Source organism: Blastomyces gilchristii (assembly GCF_000003855.2).
Source record: "Blastomyces gilchristii SLH14081 genomic scaffold supercont1.3, whole genome shotgun sequence".
In the NCBI taxonomy this organism is placed as follows: domain Eukaryota; kingdom Fungi; phylum Ascomycota; class Eurotiomycetes; order Onygenales; family Ajellomycetaceae; genus Blastomyces; species Blastomyces gilchristii.
This window is the reverse complement of record NW_003101680.1, coordinates 5,528,555-5,555,578: the sequence shown is the minus strand read 5'-3', so window position 1 is coordinate 5,555,578 and position 27,024 is coordinate 5,528,555. Positions and strand designations below refer to the sequence as shown.

Genomic DNA, 27,024 nt, shown 5'->3' with positions numbered 1-27,024 from the left:
AATCTGAAACCTTTAATATTTGAAATAACATGATTTGAGATCAATGTGATGAACACAAATCATGATCAGAAGTAATGCTTTTAGGCAACATGATAACTGTAAAGTTTGATCCTGGTCTCAGACACGGTCACACAGTCAGTCTAGGCTAGAGTCTGTAAGCTCACTGTTAAGCTCTAATACTGACAGAGAGAACTGCAGTCATCAAGTCTATGATTAGTCTCTAACACAGAATAAGGTCACAACAGCTGATTGATAGATCTATGAACATCTAATGAGACTGAGATCAGCAATTGAAAGCTTGATGTGTACATTATCAAGTGAGCAGTGACAGTCATTAACTAACATCTCTGGAAATTAGTGACTGGCCTGAGAGAACAGACATGATGATCAGTTAATTATAGAGAATTAAATGTAATTAGCTTAAGATGCATTCTGTAGATGGCTAGCGCCCGTAGTCTCATAAAAGAGAAAATAGTTTGAAAGAGACATGAATATTCTCTGATAGTTAAGCTGCTTTAAAAAGACTTAGAAATAGTCAGATTCATAATAATCAAATGAATCTTGAAATGATCTTAAACTTCATTTTAAAAATTCAAAAGAGAAGAATATCAAAGCTGATAATTTATCTGCACTAAGTTCCTGCTTATATAAATATTCATAACAATGAATTGACTGATTCAGCTGTAAAAAAAGATTCAGAATTAAGCAGATCTATTCAAAAAATTGTGTTCTGATCTTTTATAAAGAGAAAAATAAAAGAATCTTATTTAGACAAGTGAAATGAAAGCTGGCAGAAACAAAAGAAGAGTATACATTATTCAAGATTTGAAACAAAATCTAAGTGAAAATCTTATTCAATTAAATATAAAAAGAAAATATTCTCATCTATAATACAGCTGAAATTAGAATATGACTATTTTAAATCTTATATATAAAGATTTGATAATAGATTTGATTTAATAGAATGCTCATTCTGCAATGCAAATGAGAATTCTGAGTATATTATAATATACTGTGCATTATACAACAGTCTCAGAGTCAGATTGAAAGAGAAGTATAATCTAAATTAATTAAATATAAGCTTCTTATTCTCAACTGAGACAGGAATTAAATACTTAATAGACTTTCTATCAGAAACTCAAGCAGCTATAAGAAAATGACTGAATTCAGAAATATCTGAATATGAAGAGAAGGAAATTGATCAGATATAGTCTGTTAAAACAGCTATATACTATCTTTTAATAATTTATTTCATTACAGTCTCTCTTTATTTTACTTTATTTTTTTCTTTCTATTCTTTTCTATCTATCTATTTAATGTGTCTATCTTTAAGACTGTGTTCTCTTTTCTTTTGTCATGTCAAATGGTTTCAAATTATCAGAAGATGTTAAAATACTGCAATTTGTAAACAGTTTTTATATTCTGAGCTGAAATTTTCTGATTTTGCATATCTGAAATTGATGAATGTATAATAGTTAACTTTATAGATATAGGAAAAACCCTGAGAACTAAAAGTTCTCAGGGTAGATATCATAGTCTCTGACTGCATACATCTATAATTGAAGAATAATAATAATAATAACTTTTTGATAACACTCAAATGAGATTTAAAGTCATTTAAAGCAATAAAAAGAATTTAAATTGAGAAGTGAAAATCATAATCTTATTTAAAAAATGTGACAAGAGTAGACTGTAAGTCTCACTGAAATAGTATGAAACTACTATTTAATCTTAAAACTGTGTAATGAGATCAATTAAATTGATAATGAGATTATCAAATATTCTAGTCCTGATCTCAGACACGGTCACACAGTCAGTCTAAGCAGAACTACTAATAGATATACATAAGTGTGATTTTGAAGTCAAGAGTATGAAATATCTAGGTTTCATTATAGAAGCTGGTAAGAGGATTTGAATAAACTCTGAGAAAGTTTCTGCTATTCTTGAATGAGACGCTTCACACACTGTGAAAGATATACAAAGCTTTATTGAATTGACTAACTTTTATCAATGATTTATATAAAACTTCTCAGATATTGCTAGATCACTTACAAAACTTATTAAGAAGAACTCAGTATTTCAATGATTAATAGACACTGAAGCTATATTCATATAAATAAAGAAGATGTTCATTAATACCTCTCTATTAATAACATTTAACTCTGATTATGAAACAGTTGTTGCAGCTGACTTCTCTAACTATGTTATAGAAGAAGCTATATTACAATATAATAATAAAGATGTCTTACAACTGTGTATCTTCATGTCTAAGAAACTGAGTCTCATGAGTGCAATTATGAGATCTATGATAAGAAACTTCTCACAATAGTACACTATCTAGAGAAATGAGACTCTGAACTTCAAAGTGTCTTTAAAATTGAGATAATCATAGATTATAAGAATCTCAAGTATTTCATAATCTCTTATAAGCTTACTGAACAGCAGATGTGCTGATCTGAATTATTAAGCTGTTTTTATTTCATAATACACTATCATCACAGCAGTCAGAACTCTATGACAGATGCTCTCTTATAATGAAAGTAAGATATATCTTTCAATATAACGGACATCTGCTGAATAAACTGAGAGCATCAGCTCTTGAATCTGAAAATACTAGTTAATTATAATGAAATATCTCATGGCACTATACACACATCTCTGATTTGAATACTTTCTCTTCAAACTTTTACTAATAACTTCACTTCTTTCAAATCTACACTGAACAAGCTGTGATATATAACACCTCAAACTGATGAACTTCTTCAAATACTTATCAAAGCAGTATATCAAGAAGTATTCTGATTCTCTTCAGAACTACATATAAGAACTGACATCTCAGAATACTCAATCAATGACAATAACACTCTGCAATTCTGTGAACAATACTGAGTCTCTCAGTCTGAACTCTTACATATCTGAATAATGCAAGAGATGCATGATTCATATATAATCAGTTATTCAGGTGGAAAACAACTATATTAAATAATCTCTTGAGAGTTCTACTGACCTGAGATATTGAATAGTATCAGACACTTTGTCTGAAACTCTAATTATTGTTCTTCTATTACCTTATGAAAGAATTATAGAAAAGATCTACTGAAATCACTTAATATCTCTGATAGCATCTAGTAAGATATAGTTATTGACTTCACTGTCAATTTATCTGAGAGTAAGAGTTATAAGACTGTTCTGATTATCATTGACTGATTGAGTAAAGATGTAATATTGAAATCTTATAATAAGATAAATGCGGAACAGATTACTGTAGCTTTCTTACAGTGTCTGTTCTATCAGATGCATAATTTATTGAGATCTATGATATCTGACTAAGACTGCTAATTCATAAGTGCTCTCTGAATAAGAATCTGTCAAGTTCTCAAGATTGTACACTGTTTATTAACTGCTTATTACTCTGAGACTGATAATACATCAGAATAAATAATTCAGACTGTAAAGAATTATCTTTATAAGTTCTACAATTATTTATAAGATGATTGAAATGATCTTCTTCTACACACAAAGATCACTATTAATGACTGAGATGCTGTTTTAACAGGTGTAAGCTCATTCTTTCTTACACACAGTTATCACATGAAGATGTTGAATCTTCTAGAGATTACACAGTTCACACTGAACTCTTGCAGTTCAATTCAGATCACTGATAATATAGTAATAGAGCTCTGAGACACCTGTAACTGAGTAGAAGTCTTCATGATAAGTACTAAATAAGATTAAGAGAATCAAGTCAATGTCTTATAAGATCTTACTAAGCAGTATAAGATAGAAGATCTTGTAGAATTGAATCTTAAAAATATACAGATCACATACTCATCTCATACATTGAATTATCATTATACTAAATACAAGATAACAGAAGTTCTAGACAGTTATAACTACTGTCTTAATACTTCATCAGAGATTTATAATGTGTTTTATACAAGCTTGCTCTGCTGCGCTGTTACTGACATATTCTCTTCTCAACTTACTTCTGACTAATAACTATCAGAAATCATAGAAGAAGATAATGAACTTGAATGAAAGATTGAAGATATTCTTGATAAAAGACTCTGCATAGATTGACCGTGTGACCGTGTCTGAGATCAGGACCAGAATATTTGATGATCTCATTACCAATTTGATTAATCTCATTACACGGTTTTAACATTAGATAGTAGTCTCATACTGTTTCAGTGAAACTTACTGTCTACTCTTGTCACATTTTTCAAATAAGACCATGATTTTCACTTCTCAATTCAAATTATTTTTATTACTTTAAATGACTTTAAATCTTATTTAAGTGTTATCAAAAAGCGTTACTTTTTAAAAAATTAAAAATAGTTCAAAAAAAACCTTAAAATGTCTAAAAATAGTCACTTTATGCTAAGAATGAGACTAAATAGAACTAAATGAAATCACTTTCTTATTTTTTCTAAGTCATGGTTTCATTTTGAGATCTGATATATAGTCACTTTGCATGTTTTTTTAATGATTAGTTTCAGCAGAATTCATGCCAAGAAATGTATGAGATTAGGTCAAATGAGATCAAATGTGAAATTCATGATCACAGCAGCTAGTTTAACTCTGCAGCTGCAGTTAATAATATCTTATAAAATGAGTCAGTTATAATTATTTAATTTGAACTCTGAGCTCTGTGTTATTTGAAACAGCAGCTCTTGACTGATGAAAACTACATATCTGCAACTCTGTCACTCAAACCTCACTTTTCAAAAAGAGAGACTAATGTAGCAGACTACATCTGATTAATAGATTATTTTATTACACTTTATAAATTTCTGCTGAAAGCTCTGATTCTCAATTACTAATTCTCTGCTGAAAGCTCTGATTCTCAGTCACTGATTCTTAGTAGGAAACTTATGAAGTGTCTATTCTTCTACTCTGAAGCTTCATCTTACACATGTATAAATATTCACTTCAATCACTGATTCTTACACTTTCTCTCTTTTTTTCCTTCTCTAATGTTTTTCACTTTTGTTATATAAGACCTATAGGCTATATCTTAATACAGATTCATTTGACGTAAACCTATTACAGAAATAGAGATAAAGAATCTATAAGAAGTAGAATTTCTTACATTTTATTTATTATTTTAAAAATACAAAGTCAGTTTTTATTTCACGCTTTTTATTATAATATAGTTATTCTCAGTATTATTAATTATAAATTTATAATTATAAGAAAACTGAGATTAATATTTTAATAATTATTTTTAATTACAGTTATTAATATCTCTGTTATATAATTATCAGTATAACTACTGATCAATAATTTAAATTTAATTAATATTTCTTAATAAATTCAATTTTTGTCAATATAATAATATATAAGTTTTTAAATATAAGATTATTTATGTTAATTTATACATTCATTGTAAGAGATACTTTTTTATAATTTTTTAACTCTGATTTTAAATATTGTATATTGTCTTTGTAGTATATTTTAAGAGTGAATTGAAGACAGAATTGATATGAAATATAAAAATTTGAATTAAGTATTTAAAAAAGTATTCAGAATTTAGAATTTTCAATTAATAAAGAGAAAAATTCTGTGATGAGCTGCGCCTGATCAATTATATAGACTATTTTATTACACTTCATAGATTCCGCTGAAAGCTCTGATTCTCAGTCACTAACTCACTAATTCTCAGCTGAAAAACTCATAGAATTTCTATTCTTTCACTCTGAAGCTTTATTATATATACAGAATTTCTATTCTTCTACTCTGAAGCTTCACTGCATATATATATAAATATTTATCTCAATCACTGATTTCTGTACTTTCTCTTTTTTCCTTCTCTAATATTTTTCACTTTTGTATTATAAGATCTATATATTATACTGATCTATTCAGCATGAATCTCTTATACTTGAAAAATCTTTATTATCTTCTTATTAGAAATGATTATTCACATTCATTGTCTTCTTATTAGAAATGATTACTTATTGAGATATTCAACCATGTAACAACATGTAAGAAATAGAGAAATAATTAAACATTTAAGTGAACACTGAGTCTTAATCAGTTAAGTGAATACTGAGTCTTTAAATAGAAGCTTACTTATCAGTCACTCTGACTCTGTAATAAGATCTTATTATTATTATTATTATTATTCTTTCATTATACTCATATGCAAGCGGAGCTTATGATAAGTCCTTGCGTGATGTTAAATACAGGTTAAGTGTTAATTATACAGAAGGAAATACAGGTGTTAAGATCATGCCAAGATAACAAGAACATAGAAAAATACAAAGAAGTGACAATTAAATACATGTGATAATAACTTCTCAGCTCAGAAACATAGAGTGATTCATTGAAGTGATTTGTACACCTCTGTATTTATTGAAAACCTGAGATGCTTGAGTTCTGAATTTAATGTATCTTATGCGGGTTTCGAACCCACGTGTCTTGATTTTCCATGCCAAGGTGCTACCAGGTGGCCGCATTAACTATTCAGTCACCGAGGCTCAACAAGATCTTACAAAGAGAACAAAGATCTTATAAGAGAATATCAGTGAAAGACTTGAGAGTTTTAATATCTTAGATATATAAGATATTCATACAATTATATTTCTTCTGATTTCACAGATATTACATATCTGATAAATGATACAGCTATGTCTATTAATAATATAAGAGAACTCTTGAATGTGAGTATAGATACAGTATTACAGTGACTCTAAGTAATATTAAAATTATAACAGCAACAGATAGCTGATATACATGTGACTTAACAATGTTAATATAAAGAAATTCAATAATTATCTCAATAAGAAACCTCTGCACAGGTAATTTCAACACTGACTGAATCAGATATGAATATAATATAAGTACTGAAGAAATGTCTAGACACTTTCACATATTTTAATACTTCTGATCTCACTCTCTATTCATTATAAAGATTAGAAATACTTATGAAACTAAGTGTGAATAAAGATATCATCAGTTCATTAACTAATCAAGATTGATGTATCAACAGTCGATTGAAAGATCATATAAAACAGAAGTTTCATTTATAAATAGAGACATGTGAACTAGTATTATATACATCTGATAATATTATCAGACATCTTAATATTCTGTTCAAAGATACTGCTACACAGTAGAAGGTATTAGATTGATTACAGAGTGTCTGACAGAGAAATACTTCTCTCATAATATTCATTTCTGATTTCAATATCAAGATTCTAGAAGCAGGTGATAAATCTTGAGAGAATTGAATGAAGATTAGTATGCTTAAGAAAGTATTAACTTTCAAACTCTTACAGACTCTTATAAGTGTAAATAAAGATCTAACTTATAAAGACTTCTGCATATAACTCTGAACATTAAATGACTGTCTGATCAAGCTCAAGAGTATACAGAACAGTGATAGAAGATATTACACCTTAGTCACTTATATATCTGCACTGAAGAATGACAATACAGATGCTATGAATTGAGTGAACTTAAATATCTATGTATAAGCAAGAGTTTTCATTATCTGAACAGGCTTTCAAGTCTCTGAGATCACTTCTGAAGAAGTCACTAATTAATATCAATGAGAGATATGCATTAATTATAATCAATCAGAATATATTACTTTCAGCTGCTAATTAGTCTATGTATCTTCTTATTCAAAAGAAAGATTAATACTGACAGTTTATGTCAATCACATTACATTGAAGAAAGATTCAGAAGATAACTATGAGAACATTCTAATAAAACAAAGAAAAGATTAGCTTCTGTTTAAATTCATAAACAGAAGCTTGAAGAGATTGAATAATAATAATTTGAAGAGAAAATGATAATGAATGTAATTCTTATATCTACTGTGATTGATAATATATATAATATAAAAGCTATGATAGATAGTAATTTATGTCACTATACAATAATTAAATCTTCAGTTCTAAGATGTTATAACCTTCAGTGTATCTTCTTGTTAAAACTCTGACTTCTTACAGAATTTGATGATTCAAAAGACATTCACACTTATTACATAGTGAAACTAAACATAAATATCAGAGAATATCTGTAAGAAATCCCGCTCCTCGCGGATCCTTTACCCCTATTCCTATCTCTCGCGTAATCAATAGGGCTAGCGGCCCTTGGCTACACACAACTATATAGACTGGAGTTCATGAATACTATTCATAACTCAGCTTGAATACTATTATACATTTAATCTCTATATTTTATCTTTCTACTGTGAATACTTCTAGTAGTTAATAGTACATATTATATCAAGCTGCAAACACCTGAATAATCACCTGTGAGCACTTATTCTTACATTTCAAGCTCTGTCAGTTAGCAATCACTCATTATGACTGAAAGAACTAGAAACTCATATACTTCAATCTCTGTAAACTCTACTACAGACACTCAGAAGCAGTCATCTGAACCATGAATAGCTTTTATAAAAGAAGTCTCAGAGAACTTATCAATCACTTATAGAATATTATTCTCTGCATCTGTGATAGAGAAACTCTTCAAACTCACAAATGAATCAATCTCAGTGAAGAACATTCTTGAGTATCTTTTATAAGATTAAGCTATTTTTCTACAAGAAATGCTTACTGTCTATAAACATTCTTAAACTGAGTCTCTAGACATAATCTTCAGAGATACCTGCAAACTGAAAAGAAACTTTCTTAAGCTGTGATTACTTAAGATTACTTATCAAATCATAATCTATAAAAGCTTTTGTGAGTTTGTATTTGAAATTGACTTACAAGCCTGACTATGTAATATAAAAGATGAAGAAGCTGTTATCTATATAATAACAGATCTCTATTACACTGAAGTCAAGAACTGACTGAATTATCTAGAGAATAATTATGAGAGATTCTACTAATCTATTCTCAAGATCTATCTAGAGAATAAGTTGAGAGACTCTGTGAGCTGAACAGAGAATATCTGAGCTGTAATTATCAATATTAGAAAAAGAGGTAAGAAATCTGATAAAGACTACTCACAGTACTTTATGAAATTGTGATATGAATTAAGATCTGTGAAAACAGACATCTGAAATAAGACCTGAATGATGATATTTATAAAGAAGCTGAATAAAGATATACAGAATAAGCTCATTGAGTAAGACTCTAAGTTCTTGATTCTGAAGAAACTGATAACTCTCATTCATTACTTATAGATTACTATGAGAGTCACAGATCTGTAAAGAGCAGATCACTGACTGACTCTGTAAGAGCCAGAATAATAGAGAACAGATTTATCAGAAAAAGATGACAAGACACAGAGAGATTTATGTCTGACTACTAAGCAGAGAGAGAGAGCTTTACAAGCTTCTGTAAACAGAGTATATAATAAAGAGATTAAGAAAAAGAGACTCTGCTTCATCTATTCTAAATCAGAATATCTTCACACAAACTGTCTGAATAAATCAAAATAGAAATTTGAGAAGTTGTGAACAGAGTCAGTAACAGCCTTCTTAAGAGTCTTGAAGCTGACATCTGAATCTGTTGTTTCTCTGATGAAAATGCTTGCTTATGAGAAGAGATTATACTGCAGTACTGCTGTTCTACAAGTATGAAAAGTATTGATAAACTCAGAATCTCAGGTCACTGTAGTGTCTCTAAAGCTCATGAAGTGAATGAGCTGAAAGATGAAAACTGAGAATCTGCTCTTATAATAAGCAGAGTGTGAGAACTCAGATCTGAGAGCTGAGAGACTTATAAGAGTCATCTTTGAATTACAAGATCTCTCTGAAATCTGAAGAAGATTTGCAGAAACTGTGATTATTATAGATATCACAGATGATATATACTTAAGACTTGTATAACTTCAAAGACACAATCTGCATATAGCTGTTTATAAGTCAGGTTTATACTTCTGATCAGTGTTGACAGACTCACTTATAGAGATAGAATCAGTTAATACTGCAGAGTTGATTAGAGAAGATAAGCTTATCTATATAATAACTTTGTAAGTGTCTGAGAATCTTGCAGTCATGAAAACTGAGCTTTAGATATCAGAGAAATACTGAGATCTTATATAGATGTTCAGTTCAGTAAAGACAGCTGAGCTTTTCTCTCATTATGAGAAGAATCTGATAATAGATTTGATAGAAGAGCAGAAACTCTTCTGAAAACTAATCTATAAGCTCTCTCATCATGAGACAGAGGTCTTACAGGTCTATGTGAAGAAGAATCTGAAGAATGACTTCATTTAATCTTTACAGATCTCTGTGAGAGCCTCTGTGATATTTATAAAGAAGAAGAATGAAGATCTCAGATTGTATGTAGACTATTATAATCTGAACTTCAAGACTATAAGAAGCTGCTATTCTCTGTCTCTGATTGAGAATATGATCAATTATCTTACAGAAGCTGTCATATTCACACAACTGAATATGATTAATATATATACACAGCTGTGAATACAGTCTGAGAATAAATAAAAGACTGTCTTTAAAACTGCACTGAGATTATTTAAATATCTAGTGATGTCTTTTGATCTGACTAATACTCTCACAGTATTTCAGTCTTTCATTAATAAAACACTTTGTATATATCTGAATATCTTCATAATAATATATCTGAATGATGTGATGATGTACTTTATAAAGAAGAAAGAACACACTGAGCATGTGCAAAGTATATTAAAGATCTTAGATGAGACAGAACTGTATATTAAGCTTACAAAGTACAACTTCAGTACTCACTGAATTAATTTCCTAGAATATGTAATCACTGTAGATGATATTCAGATAAAATCTTCATAGATTGAGACTATTCTATCATGACTGAAGTTAACTAGTATTTATGAGATTCAGATCTTTCTAAGCTTTATGAATTTCTATAGATGATTTATCTTTGCATTTGTAAGAATCTTCTTGACTCTTACAGACATACTGAAGAATGAAAATAAGAAGAAGTCATTCTATAAATAGAGAATGAAAAGATTGTTAAGAAGAGAGAACTGTGAGAACTTTCTTATCTCAGAAGCTTATGAGATCTTTGTAAGATTGAAACAGGTATTTACAGATACAGTGATGCTATTCCACTTTAATCTCTTACTCTCAATCAGATTGAAGACAGATGTCTTCTTCTTTATAATTTCAGAAATAGTCTCATAACTACAGTTAAATAAGAACTGGGTTTCAGTGATCTTTTTCTCATAGAAGATACAACTTATAAAGATTAACTATAACATTTATAATCAGAAGCTTCTTACAATAGTGAAATTCTTTCATTACTAATATCACTACTTTAAGAGTCTTATAACAGTGATTACTGTTAGAACTAATTATAACAGCTTATAATAGTTTACTTCAATCAAGAAACTCTTATAATAACAGATTCACTGAGCTCAGAGACTGAGTGAGTTCTGATTCAAGATAGAATATATTAAGAGAACTAAGAACTCAGTGAATAAACTCTCTCATAGATCAGACTATGTTAAGAAGATCAGAGTGACAGATATAGAGAGACTAGAGAAGGCAGAAAAGCTTTATAAAATGCTCAGACTGAGTATTATGAAGAGATTGACTGAAGAGTCTTTCAATCTTCTGTAAGAGAAGAGAAAAGAGAAAGAGAAGAAATCTATACAACTACTTTCTATAACACTAAGAGTTAACACTCTGAGAATCTCTGCAAGAATTCTTGAAGAGAGTACTTATAATCTGAAGAGTTTGCAGACTTTGAGAAGTACTGTGAAAGATCTGATGTAAGAGAAAACAGAGTATAAGTCTTTATAAGATCTTCTATTCAGATTGTCTGAACTATAACTGAAGAATGAATATACTCAGTATATTCAGAAACTGCTTACAGCAGAGATCAACTCTGTAGAAATAAAGAATTAAAGAGACTTAAATAATCTCTTATAAAGAGAGAGTCAGATTTATATATCTATGACTAAGTTTCTATACATAGAACTTATTAAAAGATATCATGACTCTTCTCTAGTGAGTCATTTTACAGATACTAGAACTCATGAGTTACTTGTAAGAAAATACTTCTGACTGAAGATATAAGAACTTATAAAGAAGATAGTGAATTCTTGTGCTGTTTATCAGAGTTCACAGATAGTGTAGTTCAGATTATATAAAGAACTTACTTCTCTACTCATTCTATGAGAATCTTGAGAACAGCTAGAAATGAATGCTCTTGTAAGCCTCTCTGAAAGTAAGAATATATATAATGCCTGCTTTAACAGTGTGCTGATAATAGTGAATTACTTTACTAAGATGACACACTTTATACTCATCTGTAAGAACTTGAAGTTAAAGAATTTAACTTATATCTTTGTCTATAATATAATCTGATTGCATGAATTATCTATAAATATTATCTTAGATAGAAGATTAATCTTTACAGAAGAGTTCTGATCTGATCTGATAACTATACTGAAGATCTCATGAGATTTAAGTATGACTTTTTATTAACAGATAGATAATCAGACAGAATGTCTGATAAGTATATTAAAACAGTATCTATAATACTTTATCAATTATAATCAGAATAACTAAGTGTATTGATTATCACTTATGAAGTTCATATATAACAACTCAAAGTATGTTAGTATAGATAAAATTCTCTTTGAAATACTCACTGAGACTTATTCATGAATAATCTTGATGAACTTACAAGAGTACACTATAGAGTATGATAATGCTTATGAACAGACTGAGAGAATTCAGAAGATCTGAGAGAAAGCCTGCAAATTCTTGAGAAAGACTCAAGAGTATCAGAAGAGATACTATAACTTCAAGTATATTATAAAGAGTTTTAAGAAAGATAATAGAGTCTGACTGAGTCTAGAAAATATTACTATATAAAGATCTAGTAAGAAGCTGAATCTTCTGTAAACAGAGCTTTGTAAGATTATGAAGAAAGTTAGTTTACAGTTCTATAAATTGAAACTGTTATCTGAGTTATAGATATACAATATTTTTCATATCTCTTTACTTCATAAATATAAGAAATTCTCAGAAGAGAACTCTGTGACTCATCACTCTGTTTACAAAGTATTAGAGAGTGAAAGAGAATATCAGATTAAAGAGATTATTAATTCAGAGAAGTGAGATTATAAGCTCTGATTTAAGATTCAGTGATAAGAATATTCTGATAAGATGAATAAGTTCACTTGAGAATTATTCAGATAGATAAGATATCTGCAGAAGCTGAGATATAACTTTTATACTGTGAATTCTGATAAGTTAAAATGATATGATCTTTACTAAGAATCTGATTATAATAAAGATATTAATACTGTCATTTATAAGTTCTAGTTTATAAGATAATAAGTTTCTACTAAGATGAACAGTCTGTAGTGTATATAAGAAAAGAAGAAATCATACTCTTATTAAAGCTAAAAAACAAGAAAATAAACAGAATTATGAACATAATTTAGAGATTAATAAAGAAAAAATAAAGAAAACTTAAACTTATATTCTCAATACTTATAATACTTAATCTTCTCATAACTATCAATTTCTCTCTTCAAAGAAGTAGAGAGTATTATATCTATGATATAGACAATTGTTGTATTTGATATAAAGATTATCAGAAATGCACAGACTTCAGAGAAGCTGAATATCAGAATATATACAGTTATAACAGAGTCTTAAGAGCTGACTATCTGTATATGTGATCAGATATCTCTTATAAAGCTGTGTCTGCTTTCTCAGTTATGCTGAAGTATTCAGTCTGAAAACAATTGAGATGTGAAGAGAAGGCTTATCTATTCAGATTAACTTCTGTCACAAATTCATGACATTTGTATTGTCTTAATTACTCAGATTTTGCAGGTATCTGAGAACTCATCTCTCATTGACAATGAGATTGCAGAAATGCACCATGGCATGAGAATTATTGATAGAAAACCTAGGCATATTTGTATATGCCTGATCAGAGATTGTGCGGGCAGAGAGAGAGTGATCATAGGCCTGTGAAGCTATTATTATTATTATTATTATTATTATTATTCTTTCATTATACTCATATGCAAGCGGAGCTTATAATGAGTCCTTGCATGATGTTAAATACAGGTCAAGTGTTGATTATACAGGAGGAAATACAGGTGTTGAGATCACACCAAGATAACAAGAACATAGGAAAATACAAAGAAGTGACAATTAGATACATGTGATAATAACTTCCCAGCCTAGGAACATAGAGCAATTCATTGAAGTGATTTGTACACCTCTGTATTTATTAGGAACCTGAGGTGCTTGAGTTCCGGATTTAATGTATCCCCTGCGGGTTTCAAACCCACGCGCCTTGGTTTCCCACGCCAAGGCGCTACCGGGTGGCCGCATTAACCATTCGGCCACCGGGGCAGGCCTGTGAAGCTGCAGGAGACACTGACAACATCAGAAGCTTTGCAAGAACTGTCAGCTAGAATCTGTAAGGAATTACTTGTGAGAAGACTTACAGCAAAGAGAGGGACTACACTGCTTGAAGTCAGAGACTGGTCTGAGAGAGGCATGGAGTTAGCTGCTGACCTGAAGATCGGGTGTGATGACAGGGCTGAGAAGAATGAAGATATGATTGTGAACAGCAGTGTCTCTGCTTCATCAGCCAGTAAAAAGTGATTAGAGAAGTTATGAGAACACTCATAAGAAGCTCAGCAGCAGTCAGACATTGTTTATAAAGATATTAAAATTGAAAAATTTTTTATTCTTGAGAAGTTCTTGAATTAATATACAGATATTATTAGAAATACTCTCTCTCTATTATCTGAGTGAAAACACTTTATGAATAAATAAGAATACTCACAGTTTATAGAGATAGAAGCTGTTATAGAAAAAGAAAAAAAAAGATAAGATTTTACAGACAGATCTGAGATATTTATACTACTTTAAAGAGATTTACTTACACTGTGAGTAATCTCACAGAACAGTCAGATTACTCTAGTAAATAAAAGTGATTATGAATTACAGATCTGAATCTTTCTATATAACTATAAAGAGTGATTATAGATTATAGATATCTTGATTCTACAATTCTACAGAGTTAATAAAAGAATGAAAAATTTCTCACAATTCTATAATATCAAAGAACAATGATTTATAAGAATAAGTGAAAGATTAACTTATAAATACTTCTTTTTAATGAGAGTGATCTCATAGAGAGTAATTCATTTATGAGACAGATCTGTGTAATAATTATATATGAATTTTATGAAAATAATTAAGAGTCAACTGAAACTCTTCTGTATGAAAGATGCAAGATAAATCTGTGTAATAGTTAAAGAAGAATCTATAAATTATAAAGAATCTTATAGAATAAGAAACTGAGTAACAGACTCTTTTTTCTTTATAATAACAAGAGATTTTTCCTCACTGAGATTTTTTATAAATATGAAGAATTTTTAGTGAGTATCACTGCAGTGCTGAGCTGATTCTATAAAGTCACTCAGTGAAAGACTTCATGAACAAAGTCTTAGAGAGGAAAAGATATGTAAGAAATCCTGCTTCTTATAGATTCTTTATCTCTATTTCTATCTTTCATGTAATTAATAGAGCTAGTGACTCTTGACTACACATAACTATATAGACTGAAGTTTATGAATACTATTCATAACTCAGCTTGAATACTATTATACATTTGATCTCTATATTTTATCTTTCTATCATGAATACTTCTAGTAGTTAACAGTACATATCACGTCAAGCTGCAAACACTTGAATAATCGCCTGCGAGCACTTATTCTTACAATATCAATGTGAAGCTGCTTATATATATAAAGTTGATAATCTTGACTATAATCTTATACTAGAACTTGTCTGACTATCTGAATAAGACATCTTATTAAATGCTTAAAATAGAAGCTTAATATTCTCTAACAGTGATAGAATTCATGAAGATAATATTTACAAGACTATGAATCTTACACAGATCTCTGTTAATAATTATGAAATACTCTGAAAAAGAAGTCATCAATGAGACTACTGATAAAGTCATTAATAGTAGAATTATATAGCAATCTATTCCATCAGTCTGACTGATATTAAGAACACTCTAGAGAAGTTATTCTGTACTACAATAATAGATTGTTATACAAAACTCTTCTAATAATATCATGAATATCTAGATATCTTCTGATAAGATAACATTATAAATATACCTCTCTTACAAGACTCAGAAGTGAATCATAGTATTAAGTTAGAAAAGAAGAATAATAAGAATCTCAAGTCATCAGAAGACTCTCTTTACAATATGTCTCAAGATGAACTTCTTCTTCTTCAGAAGACACTTAATAATCTATTAAATAAGAGATTTATACATATTAGTAACTCTTTCACTGCAGCTTCTATTCTCTTTACAAAGAAATCAAATAAAGAACTTTAATTCTGTGTAAACTATCAAGATCTGAATAGATTGATAAAGAAAGATTGTTATTTCTTATCTCTTATTAATGAAACTCTAGCATGTATCAGACAAGCTCAATGATTTATAAAGCTAGATATTATTGCTATGTTTAATAAGATTATATCACTAAAAGAAGATGAATAACTTACAGCATTCTGAACATATTATAATTTCTTTGAAATGATAGTCACACTCTTTGAACCTGATTAACACTCTCAGTATATTTCAGAAGTATATCAACTGAGCACTCTGAGATTTTCTTAATAAGTTTGTATCTGTATATCTAAATAAAATTCTCATCTTCACTGATGAATTCAGAAAGAAATATCAGAAATATATACAGAGAGTATTACAATAATTACAAGAAGCAGAACTATTAATAGATATTAATAAGTGTGATTTCAAAGTCAAGAGTACAAAATACTTAGATTTTATTATAAAAGCTGATAAGAAGATTTAAATGAATTCTGAGAAGATCTCTGTCATTCTTGAATGAAAAGCTTTATATACTGTGAAAGATGTACAAAGCTTCATTGAATTTACTAACTTCTATCAGTGATTTATACAAAACTTCTCAGATATTGTAAGATCACTTACAGAACTTATCAAGAAGAACTCAGTATTTCAGTGATCAGCAGATGCTGAAGCTGCATTTATATAGATAAAGAGAATATTCATTAATATCTCTCTATTGATAATATTTGATTCTGATCATAAGACAGTTATTGAAGCTGACTTCTCTGACTATATCATAGAAGAAGCTATATTATAATATGATAATAAAGATGTCTTACAATTATATATCTTCATGTCTAAGAAACTGAGTCTCACTGAATGCAATTATAAGATCTATGATAAGAAACTTCTCACAATTATATACTGTCTAGAAGAATGAGATTCTAAACTCTGAAGTATCTTCAAATTTGAGATAATCACAGATTATAAGAATCTCAAGCATTTCACAATTATCTACAAGCCTATCAAATGTCAGATATAATGATTTAAGCTATTAAACTGTTTTCATTTTACTATACACTATCATCTCAGCAGTCAGAACTCAATGATAGATGCTCTCTCATGACAAGAGTAAGATATGTCTTTCAATGTAACAGATATCTATTGAATGAACTGAGAACATCAGCTCTTAAATCTGAAGATATTAGTTAATCAAGATGAAACAATTCATGATACTATATATACTTCTCTAATTAGAACATTTCTTCTCTGAACTGTCACTGATATTAACACTGATACTGATATCTCAACTTCTTCTGAATCTACACTGAATGAATTGTAGTATATAATAGCTTAAACTGATGAACTTCTTCAAGTGCTCACTGAAGCAGTATATCAAGAAGCACTCTGATTCCTCTCAGAACTACATATAAGAATTGACATCTCAGAATACTTAATTGATAACAATAACACTCTGTAATTCTGTGAATGATATGAAGTCTCTTACTCTGAACTCTTACACATCTGAATAATGTAAGAGATGCATGATTTGTATATAACTGATTATTCAGATTATAAGCAATTGTATCAAATGATCTTTTAAGAGTTCTACTGATCTGAGATATTAAATAGTATCAGATATTTTATCTGAAACTGCAACTGTTATTCTTTTATTATCTTGTAAAAGAACTGTAGAAAAGATCTACTGAAATCACTTAATATCTCTGATAGAATCTGATGAGATGTAGTAATTAACTTCACTATTAATCTCTCTGAGAGTAAGAGTTGTAGTAACATTCTGATTATTGTAAACTAATTAAGCAAAGATATAATATTGAAATCTTATAATAAGATAAATATTGAATAAGTCACTGAAGTCTTTCTACAGAGTCTGTTCTATCAGATATATGAATTACTGAGATCTATAGTCTTGAATCAGAGTCATCAATTCATGAGTACTCTCTGAACAAGAATCTGTCAAGTTCTCAAGATTATACACTGTTTGTTAACTGTCTATCACTCTGAGACTGATAATGCATTAGAATGAATAATTCAGACTGTAAAGAACTATCTGTATAAGTTCTATAATTATTCACAGAATGATTGATATGATCTTCTTCTATATATAGAGATTACTATCAATAATCAAGATACTGTTTTAATAGATATAAGCCTGTTCTTTCTTACACATGATTATCACATGAAAGTGTTAAATCTTCTAAAGATTACACAGTTTATATCAAATTCTTACAGTCTGATTCAGATTGCTGATAATATAGTAATAAAGCTCTGAGATACTTATGACTGAGCTGAAGCCTTCATAGTAAGTGCTAAACAAGATTAAGAAGATTGAATCAATGTCTACTGAGATCTCACTGAGTAATATAAGATAGAAGATCTGATATGATTGAATCTTAAGAATATACAGATTATATACTCATCTTGTACACTGAATCATCATTATATCAAGTATAAAGTGATAGAAGTTCTAGACAGTTATAACTACTGTCTTGACATATTATCAGAGATTCATAATATCTTCTATATAAGCTTACTTCATCATGCTGTCACTGATTCATTTTCTTCTTAACTGACTTTCAACAGACAGCTGTCAGAAATCATAAAAGAAAATAATAAACTTGAATAGAAGATTGAAGATATTCTTGATAAGAGATCTTACAGCTATAACTGATAATATCTTATGAAATGAGTCAGTTATAATCATCTAATCTAGACTCTGAGCTCTGTGTTATCTGAGACAGCAGCTCTTGATTAATAAGAACTATACACTCACAACTCTATATCACTTCTGAAAAGAAGAGATTAATATAACAGACTGCACTTAATCAATTATATAGACTATTCTATTACACTTCATAGATTTCACTGAAAGCTTCAATTCTCAGTTATCAATTCTCAGCTGAAAGACTCATGAAATTTCTATTCTTTCACTCTGAAGCTTTACTATGTACATGTATAAATATTCACTCTGATCACTGATTTCTGTACTTTCTCTTTTTTCCTTCTTTAATATTTTTCACTTTTGTATTATAAGACCTATATATTATACTGATCTATTCAGCGTAGGCCTGTTATAAATTCAGAGATATATATATACAAAGTAATTATTCACAGATGTTATCAGATAAGAGTTTTGAAATCAGAGTATTAATATATAATTTAAAGAACTGAGCTGTATTTAAATAATTATATACATTTCAATATTTATAAAACTTAATTAATAAAGATATAATATTTTACAGAGATACTGATATTAAATTTATAATATATACTGATATTAATTGAGTTAATAGAGATTCAGAATTCTATTCAATTATCAGCTATATTATATATATAAAAGATAAATCTGTTATATAATAAAGCTGTTGACAAACTGAAATTTTTAAATTATTAATTAAAACTGAATATATTATATTTTCTGAAACTGTTTATAAGCTTATCTATTTACACAAGCTTTTAAAAAATATTGAATTTATTTCATTTTATTTTAATAATTTAAATACTGATAATTACTTCATTCTCATCTTAGTTAATAATTTTATTTATACAATTTATACTGATAATAAATCTGTTATAAATCTATTTTCTTCTGAAGTAATTCACACTGATTAATGTATATAAAAATCTATTTTCATATTCTTCAGAATCTTGTCTGTAAGAATAAAATATCTATTTAATATATTTCATCTATCAAAAAAAAACATAGCAGGTGAGTTTATTAAATCACTTAAATTATTGAAATATATATATTAAAAGAAGAATATTAAGATAAAGAAATAAAAAGATAAAAAAAATAATAAATTTTATAACTGATTTTTTTTTATTTCAGTTGTTTTTATATCTGCATGTGATTTAAAGATGAATTTTATATGTAATATTATATATAATTACTCTGATAAGTGAGAGTGTTAAGTTATATATTCTGACTTCTTAATTCTTTCACTATATAACTTTTCATAAGCTAGTAATTTTTTCAATTAAGCAAGCTTTATATTTTTCACATTTTACTGTTTCTTTTATTTTTATTTTATCTTTCAATTATTATCAGTCTTCTGTGAAATCTTCAGTATAAAACACTTTTAATCTTGTATGTAGATCTCATTTTCTAGTTACACAGCTACTCTATCAGATTACAAACATTTACTTGAGTGAAGCAGTAATTAAAAGAGATGTATAATTGTCTCTCTGTAAGTCAACTGCTTCTGCTCATACTTGCTTACAGTTGCTGATTCATATAGTCAGTGATTGCAAGCTCTTTATTAAAAGTCATGTAGCAGCAATTCAACTACTCTGAAAATACCTTCATTAAAAAAGATGTATAATTTTATTACCAATGAAATCACTGAGTTAAAATAGCATATTGATGGTAAAAGTAAGCAAGATATGTATTGAATGATAATTGAATGATTCTAGAGAAACATGGATATTTTGATTTTTCTTGCTACTAATTTTCAGAGGGGGGCTGAGAAAATTCTGTTTTCGGAAGCAATACTCCGTACATCCGCCACAATATTGTTCGTATGTGATACTCTATAAATAGTAACTCACAAATCATGACATATATTCATCCATTCACTCATCATGATTCAGATGTACTATCTAATCATCTCATCATCATTTGCAAAGCCTCAATACCTCTAACCAACAAGCAACCTCCACCCAACACGCCCCACACCAGACTCCCACAATAAAAACACTCACCACTCCCAACAGCTTCCTCCTCACTTACCCCTTTTCTCACCGTTTCCAAGAGCCCTCTTTTTCCAAATTAGCGAATGAATGAATGAATCAGCGAAATAAAATAAAGAGCCCTGTATGGTCTATGTCTATGATGAAACATGTTGGGAGGACAAAGTTGAGGGTTGGGTTGAGCGTCAGTGGCTGAGTGGCAAAGTAAGGCAGAGCGGATGGGTTAATAGATAATATCGAGCGGCCAGAATAGAGTTATTATGGATTAGACGCAGGCATCTTGGGGTGGGAGTAGTGGGGGGGAAACACTTTTGAAGATATGTACATGTATGTGTTGGGCGGGATGGTTGGTTGGTTGATGGTTGGTGGTATTCGGCATGAAAAAGAAATGATGCAGAAAAAAAAAATAAAAAAATAAGGGAAGACGAAAGTGCACACACCGCGCGCGATGATATATAGAACATTGGGAGATGAGATAGGTAGACTGAAACCGGGTCTATAGGAAATTCTAACCAATATATGTATACCATTCATCCCATCCGTCTGGTGTAATAAACCCAACTGTCCGAGGCACCCGCGAGATATCAGTATGGGAATGGAGTGCAAACCAACCCCGCCCATGCCCATTTGGCGTGATTGGGTTCAATGAGGGAAAAGGAAGGGGAAAGAGGGATGATATGATTCCTTGGAACAAGCTGCAGCTCGAGCTCTTCGGGTATTTCCTTACCCTCTGGTCCCTCTCATCATTCTCTTCAGCAGCCGAATCCGAAATTCATCGCTTCGCAGTCACCTCATTATATAGAAAATTAACATTTTTAAAAAATAAGAAGGCAGGTAGGCCCTTTTTAGCGTGAGCGCAAGGCGTCTCTCACAATGGTATGGGGTGGGGTGCAAAAACAACTATCTATCGATAAAAAATAAAAATAAAAAGTACTGAAAAATAGCTCGTATAGTAAATTGTGCAGAAAAGCAGGACGGATATATAAATGTAAAGAAGAGGTCTAGATATAAGCGGTGTAATAAATGAATTATAATTATAGGGCATAAAATATGGTCTAGGGTGAATCAATAGGGGAACGTCTCCCTCTCACTGTGTATGTGTGTCTAATAATAAAAGGAGCGTAAAAGGTGGGTATCTCTAGCAAAAGCAGCATTATAAAGGAGCGTCATCATTCATCGTCCAACATGATCGGTCGTCGCATGGTAATGAGCTGTAAGGAATGGAAAGGACGAAGGGACGAAATCACGGCTATTCCCCAAAAGTCGACGATGTCGTGTTGTGAAAACACTTCACTTGACAATTGAGGGATAAAGCCAACGAAATAAAAGAAGGCATGTGGATAGATTAGTTTGTACAAGGAAGAGAAGGGGACATTTGAATCAACGAGAAGCGAGAGCGGGACTTGTATGTATGTGAGAAACAGAAGAAAGTAATAAATGAAAATTGAAATCCGAACAAAAAGGCGACGGGGAAATGGCAACCAATTATGATACAAGGTCACAGGATGGGATGATGGCCAGCGCAGCTTTATCGACGTCTGTCAGGCTTTTATCCCAGGGGTGAACAGATCTTGCAAGAACTTAAAGAACGTTCTCTTCCGTAACGATTTGCCCGACGGATACGAAGATCGTTGAAGAACAGGCGCCACAGACATTGGTCCAACAATATCCTCATCACCACGGTCAGGAAACTTGCTTTTATCGTCCAGCTGTGGGATTTTGATGGCTTCGACGCTGGAGATGTCCGGTTTGTGTAGCAAGCTGACAGGATTACCTCTGCCGTCTTCCAAACCTGCGACGAGTTCGTTGTGGTTCCCTCTCCATCCAGCCTCCACCGAATCCCATTTCTCCTCCGTGAGCCGGTAGATGTTGGATGTTGCGCCGTAGTGCTCTGCAATGCGAGTGAGATGTTTCGCGTAATTGCAGCGGGCAAGCGCCCAATTGTTCCTGTGCTCCTCGAAGGCTTCGAGCGTTCGGGAGGTGGGGAGATAGGGTTCAGGTCGGATGGTGAAATTCGCATGGCCTAGCTTGTCGGACCACTCGTCATCCGTCTCTGGCATTGCGACTGGGGAGAGATCTTGAACCTGAGTTCTGGCTCCTGCCAATTGTCGACTGATGGATGATACAGAGGCCTGTTTGGATAGCGGTGGTGAAGGTAGGCATGTCGCTCTGGAAGCGTCGAGGGAGTTGTGGGTTGTATTTGGGTGCGAGTTGCTGTCAGTCACATCAGCTACGGAGGGGGACTGTAGTGGTGACTGTGTGGGCGATATGTTATCCCGATTCGGAAGGTTCACCATCAAAGGTGGCAGTAAAGGTGTGGTTGCCTTTGGCTCTGTGTCTATTATACCCTGTCGATTGGCCATGTCGATGTCTATGGGATGAATACCACTCTCATGTAACCGATCTTCAAAAGCTGTTCTTGCTGGAGAGGGGGATGTGTGGCCTTGTCGGATGGAGAGTGAGCTAACTGTCGGGCTCACCAACGTCGACGTTGCAGAATTTGCACGCGATCTCAGCGATTCATCATATTTTTCCAAGACTGCCGTATCTATTCCTTGCTTGTGTTTCCATTTCGACGACATGGAAGTAAATCGGTTGCTTAAGCGAGAGATGCCGCGAAAGGATGTAGCTGTGCTGCCATCCGACTTTCGCTTCTTGGGTGAGCTCGGCTTTTCCACCACGTCGTCTGAAAGATCGTATTCCAGCACTGCGGAATAGCCATCGTCCGCGTGAACCTGGTTGAAGTGCGCTACAATTTCACCAGAGATGTTAGAAGACGGAAAACAATGCTTGTTGTCCCCAGTTTGCGAACGACAGTAGGGCTCACCAAAATAAGGGCTTCCGTCAACCAGACTCGTATCGAGCTCAAGTGGGTCCTCTTTGACGTCGGTCAGCGGGGTCTTCATAGTGCTATATCCTTCTATAAGGCTCCCCAAGCCAGGAGAAGAGGCTAACGAAGACGCGGAGCTGGGGAATCTGTTATGGGCTCTTGCGGAGAAGAGAGATACAGCGGGCGAACCCGGGTTGGATGACGCGACAGACTGGGGAGACTGAGGTGAGGGGCTAGCGTAGGGAGGGGGTTGGCTTGATTCCATGCTTCGTTCCGAGCATTCGCGTCTGTCTGTTTCAAAAAGCTGCGATAGAAGAACCATAGTCTTGAAGTAGTATTTCTCCTCTTTTTAAATAAAGGCTTTATAGCATGATGTAAACGTCTTGTGTGTACGAAGTTGAGTGAGTGCGATTCGTTGTTACTTCGTAGCAGGAGAGAACGAACGTGCGCGGGCGATAAGCCGGACACGCGATAAAATACGTGGCGGTGGGTGGATGGGAGCCCAACGGGTAATGTGAGGAGTTGGTCAATGTGTTTTTTTTTTTTTTTTTTTGTGTATGTGTTGCTGCCAGTTGCGAGCAAGACTAATAACAAAAACAGAAAAACAGAGCGTGGGGTTCCTGTTTTCACGGTGGGATGTTTCTTATAACCCTGACTGACAAAGAACCAGAGCGGTGGATGTTGCTTGTTGTAGTCTCCGTTACACTAAGATGGATGGATGGTGGTTTTCGTGCGCTAACGTAGGCTTTTGGCAGCAGGATTGGATTCGACGGCTTGCTCAAGGAATATGAAAAGGGGAGGCAACACTCATTGATGTAGAAGTGTCAGGGCCTAAATCTCAGAAATACTAGCTTGACGGAGATGGAGACGATGACAGCGGCAGAGATTGGGGTGATTGTATTTAAAGACGAGCGAGAAGAAGTGGGAGAGCGAGAGGCTGGATGGATCCAGGAGGTCAGCGATTTCTTAAAAGTCAACGGGATCTGCAGAGTTGCCCAGCGGGAACAAGCAGCATTGATTGACATGAAGCACGAACTGGAGAGCGAGGAGGATCTTCCAATCGGCTGGACGAGGAAAAAGTGAGGGTAGAAATATGTGACGGGGGTGACAGGGCGAGCGCTGAAGCTCTCTCTCTCTCTCTCTCTCTCTCTCTCTCTCTCTCCCCCCCTCTCTGTGGGGACAGCACACCAGCAGACACAGGGGAATGAATAGCCAGGACAGATGTCACCGACGACGTCATAGACGAACAACAGAAAGGCTAATAATAATAATAAGGAGAGGAGGAGGCATCAAGGGGAGAAGTAGAGTGTGACGGTGACTGACCGTATCTCTCTCGTTTGTACGGAGTACAGATAGATCGATGTATGTGTGCCTGTGGCAAGCGCCTGAGTTGTCCACCGCAGCCCAGGCAAGGCATGGCAGGAATCGGGCAACAAACTTGGAACTTGACAGGGAGGGAAAATGGAAAAAGAAAAGAAAAGGAAAGTAGTGAGAGAAAAAAGAAACAAAGCAGCCACTTACAGACGTCCAGCGCAAAATGCAAAATGCAAAATGCAACAGCCCCAGTAACTTCTTCAGCCCTTGCACCCAACCAACCGCGCAGGACAGAGCTCACGCCAGTACGCTTGCCGCCAATAGGGAATCGGTCCAGCTGCGGATTATTTGTGTTGTAAGAGCGGAAGAAAGCGAGTGGAGTATTATTGTTTTATTTTTAAGGAACGAGTAAGTCAGAGGAGAGGGGAGACAAGAGGAGGAGGAGGAGGAGGAGAAGAAGAAAAGAGAAAATATGCCCCAAGAGGCGGAGAATGACGAAGGTTTAAAGTGGAGGAATACTATTTCGGCGGGAGGCGGGAGGGACAAACACAAACAGACAGACCGCCAGGAAGGTTTTAGCTGGCTTGCTGGTGTTTATTCTTATTTCTACTTTATTCCAATGTCTATTTATTATTATTCATTAGTTATTTATTTAGCTTACCCTTTAATAATCATGCTGATGCTATATCCGGTTTGCTGCCGGTATGGTATCCTATCCTGACGAAAATGATCAACCCCATATATATATATATAGTTATATATACCACACATCATCTGAAAAAACATGCAGTTCCCGAAAATAAATAATAATAAAAACGAAAAGAAGTCCTGGTGCTACAGCACAAGCAGGCCCCTGACCTGAGAGGGAGTCAAAGCCCACCGCCTCCATGCAGACAAAGAGAAGCAGGAAAGAAGAAGAAAGAAACAGTGTCGAATTCAGCGTTTATTTCTTCTTTTCTGGTTTTCCGGCTTCTTGCTTTCTTTGCTTGCTTCTCTTGCCAAAAACATCATCCCACATCTACATTGTAAGTAACAGTTACCACAGCAAAAACAAAGCAAAAACAAAGTGAAAACATAAAAAAAGGAAGGCCAAAGAACGATCTCGCCCAGAGCCAGGCCCGGCTTCAGTGAAACAGACTTCGCATGGAACGTGGCTCCATTCCCATTCCACGCCCGTTATTCTGGCCCTGCTAGAGCTTAACTTAGCTCAGCTTGGCTTCACCTAGGGCTTGTCTTCCGCCTGCTTCCGCCCCCGCTCAAGACCCGCTGCTTATTACAACTGCGCAACACGTCGTCGGAACGCTGGGCACGCATTCTTTCTTTTGGCCCTTGATGAGTGGTTTGGAGGGGTGCACGTGCCTTCGCTCCCCACATCCGTGGTTGGCGCGCCTCATCGCAGCATTATTATCACAACCACAACTGTAACGTGCCCTGGGCGGGGGTGGCAAGGCCCCGCCACGGAGCAAGCTATTTCAGATAGAAAGAAGATATGAGATATCACAAGATTGCGGAAGCTTGCAGAAACTTGCAGACTATTCTTATTCGGAATGGCATCTTCAATGATGTCATAGATTAGATTTGAGACTCTGAGAGATTGAAACTCTGTTCTATATATCTAGCTGCAGACCTGACCATGCTCACATTCTAGAAACTCTATTAGAATCTTGATACTGTCAATGAATTCTCATTTTATAGATAAGCTTAAGTTCAATTGATCTAGTACAGTGTCAGACATTAAGCTCTCTGCTCATCAGAATTATATTAATAATATTTTATTTAAGTACTTTTCATAATTATTACTAGTAAAGATATCTCTCTATTTATCTCTCTTCTCTCTACAGAGAGCGCTATCAAAAGAATTGCGCCGCTCAGATTCAATTGATA

General features: G+C 32.8%; 3 protein-coding genes across 3 annotated transcripts; 2 read left to right on the top strand and 1 right to left on the bottom strand.

Moving 5' to 3' along the window:
* Positions 1–20,667: 20,667 nt before the first annotated feature.
* BDBG_02576 (uncharacterized protein) lies at positions 20,668–24,390 on the bottom strand. Its single transcript, XM_002627859.2, has 2 exons — positions 23,824–24,390; positions 20,668–23,745 (listed from the first exon to the last, which is right to left on the bottom strand). The coding sequence occupies exons 1-2, from the start codon at positions 24,146–24,148 to the stop codon at positions 22,538–22,540; spliced, it is 1,533 nt and encodes a 510-aa protein (XP_002627905.2). The 5' UTR covers positions 24,149–24,390; the 3' UTR covers positions 20,668–22,537.
* Positions 24,391–24,696: 306 nt separating this feature from the next.
* Positions 24,697–24,909, top strand: BDBG_16610 (uncharacterized protein; the record flags this gene model as incomplete). The annotated part of the gene is made up of 1 exon (XM_031724531.1): positions 24,697–24,909. One exon carries the CDS (start codon positions 24,697–24,699, stop codon positions 24,907–24,909), a length of 213 nt encoding a protein of 70 aa, XP_031577168.1.
* Positions 24,910–25,967: 1,058 nt separating this feature from the next.
* BDBG_16609 (uncharacterized protein) lies at positions 25,968–26,781 on the top strand. The gene is made up of 2 exons (XM_031724530.1): positions 25,968–26,165; positions 26,225–26,781. The coding sequence occupies exons 1-2, from the start codon at positions 26,028–26,030 to the stop codon at positions 26,339–26,341; spliced, it is 255 nt and encodes an 84-aa protein (XP_031577167.1). The 5' UTR covers positions 25,968–26,027; the 3' UTR covers positions 26,342–26,781.
* Positions 26,782–27,024: the final 243 nt, after the last annotated feature.

What these genes read in the sequence shown, in the direction of transcription:
- BDBG_02576 (XM_002627859.2), bottom strand. Translation starts at nt 24,148, where the DNA reads ATGGTTCTTCTATCGCAGCTTTTTGAAACAGACAGACGCGAATGCTCG. An exon ending in TGACGGAAGCCCTTATTTTG is followed by an intron (nt 23,746 to 23,823) that starts GTGAGCCCTACT and finishes GTGAAATTGTAG; the next exon opens with CGCACTTCAACCAGGTTCAC.
- BDBG_16609 (XM_031724530.1), top strand. Translation starts at nt 26,028, where the DNA reads ATGCAGACAAAGAGAAGCAGGAAAGAAGAAGAAAGAAACAGTGTCGAA. An exon ending in CATCATCCCACATCTACATT is followed by an intron (nt 26,166 to 26,224) that starts GTAAGTAACAGT and finishes ACATAAAAAAAG; the next exon opens with GAAGGCCAAAGAACGATCTC.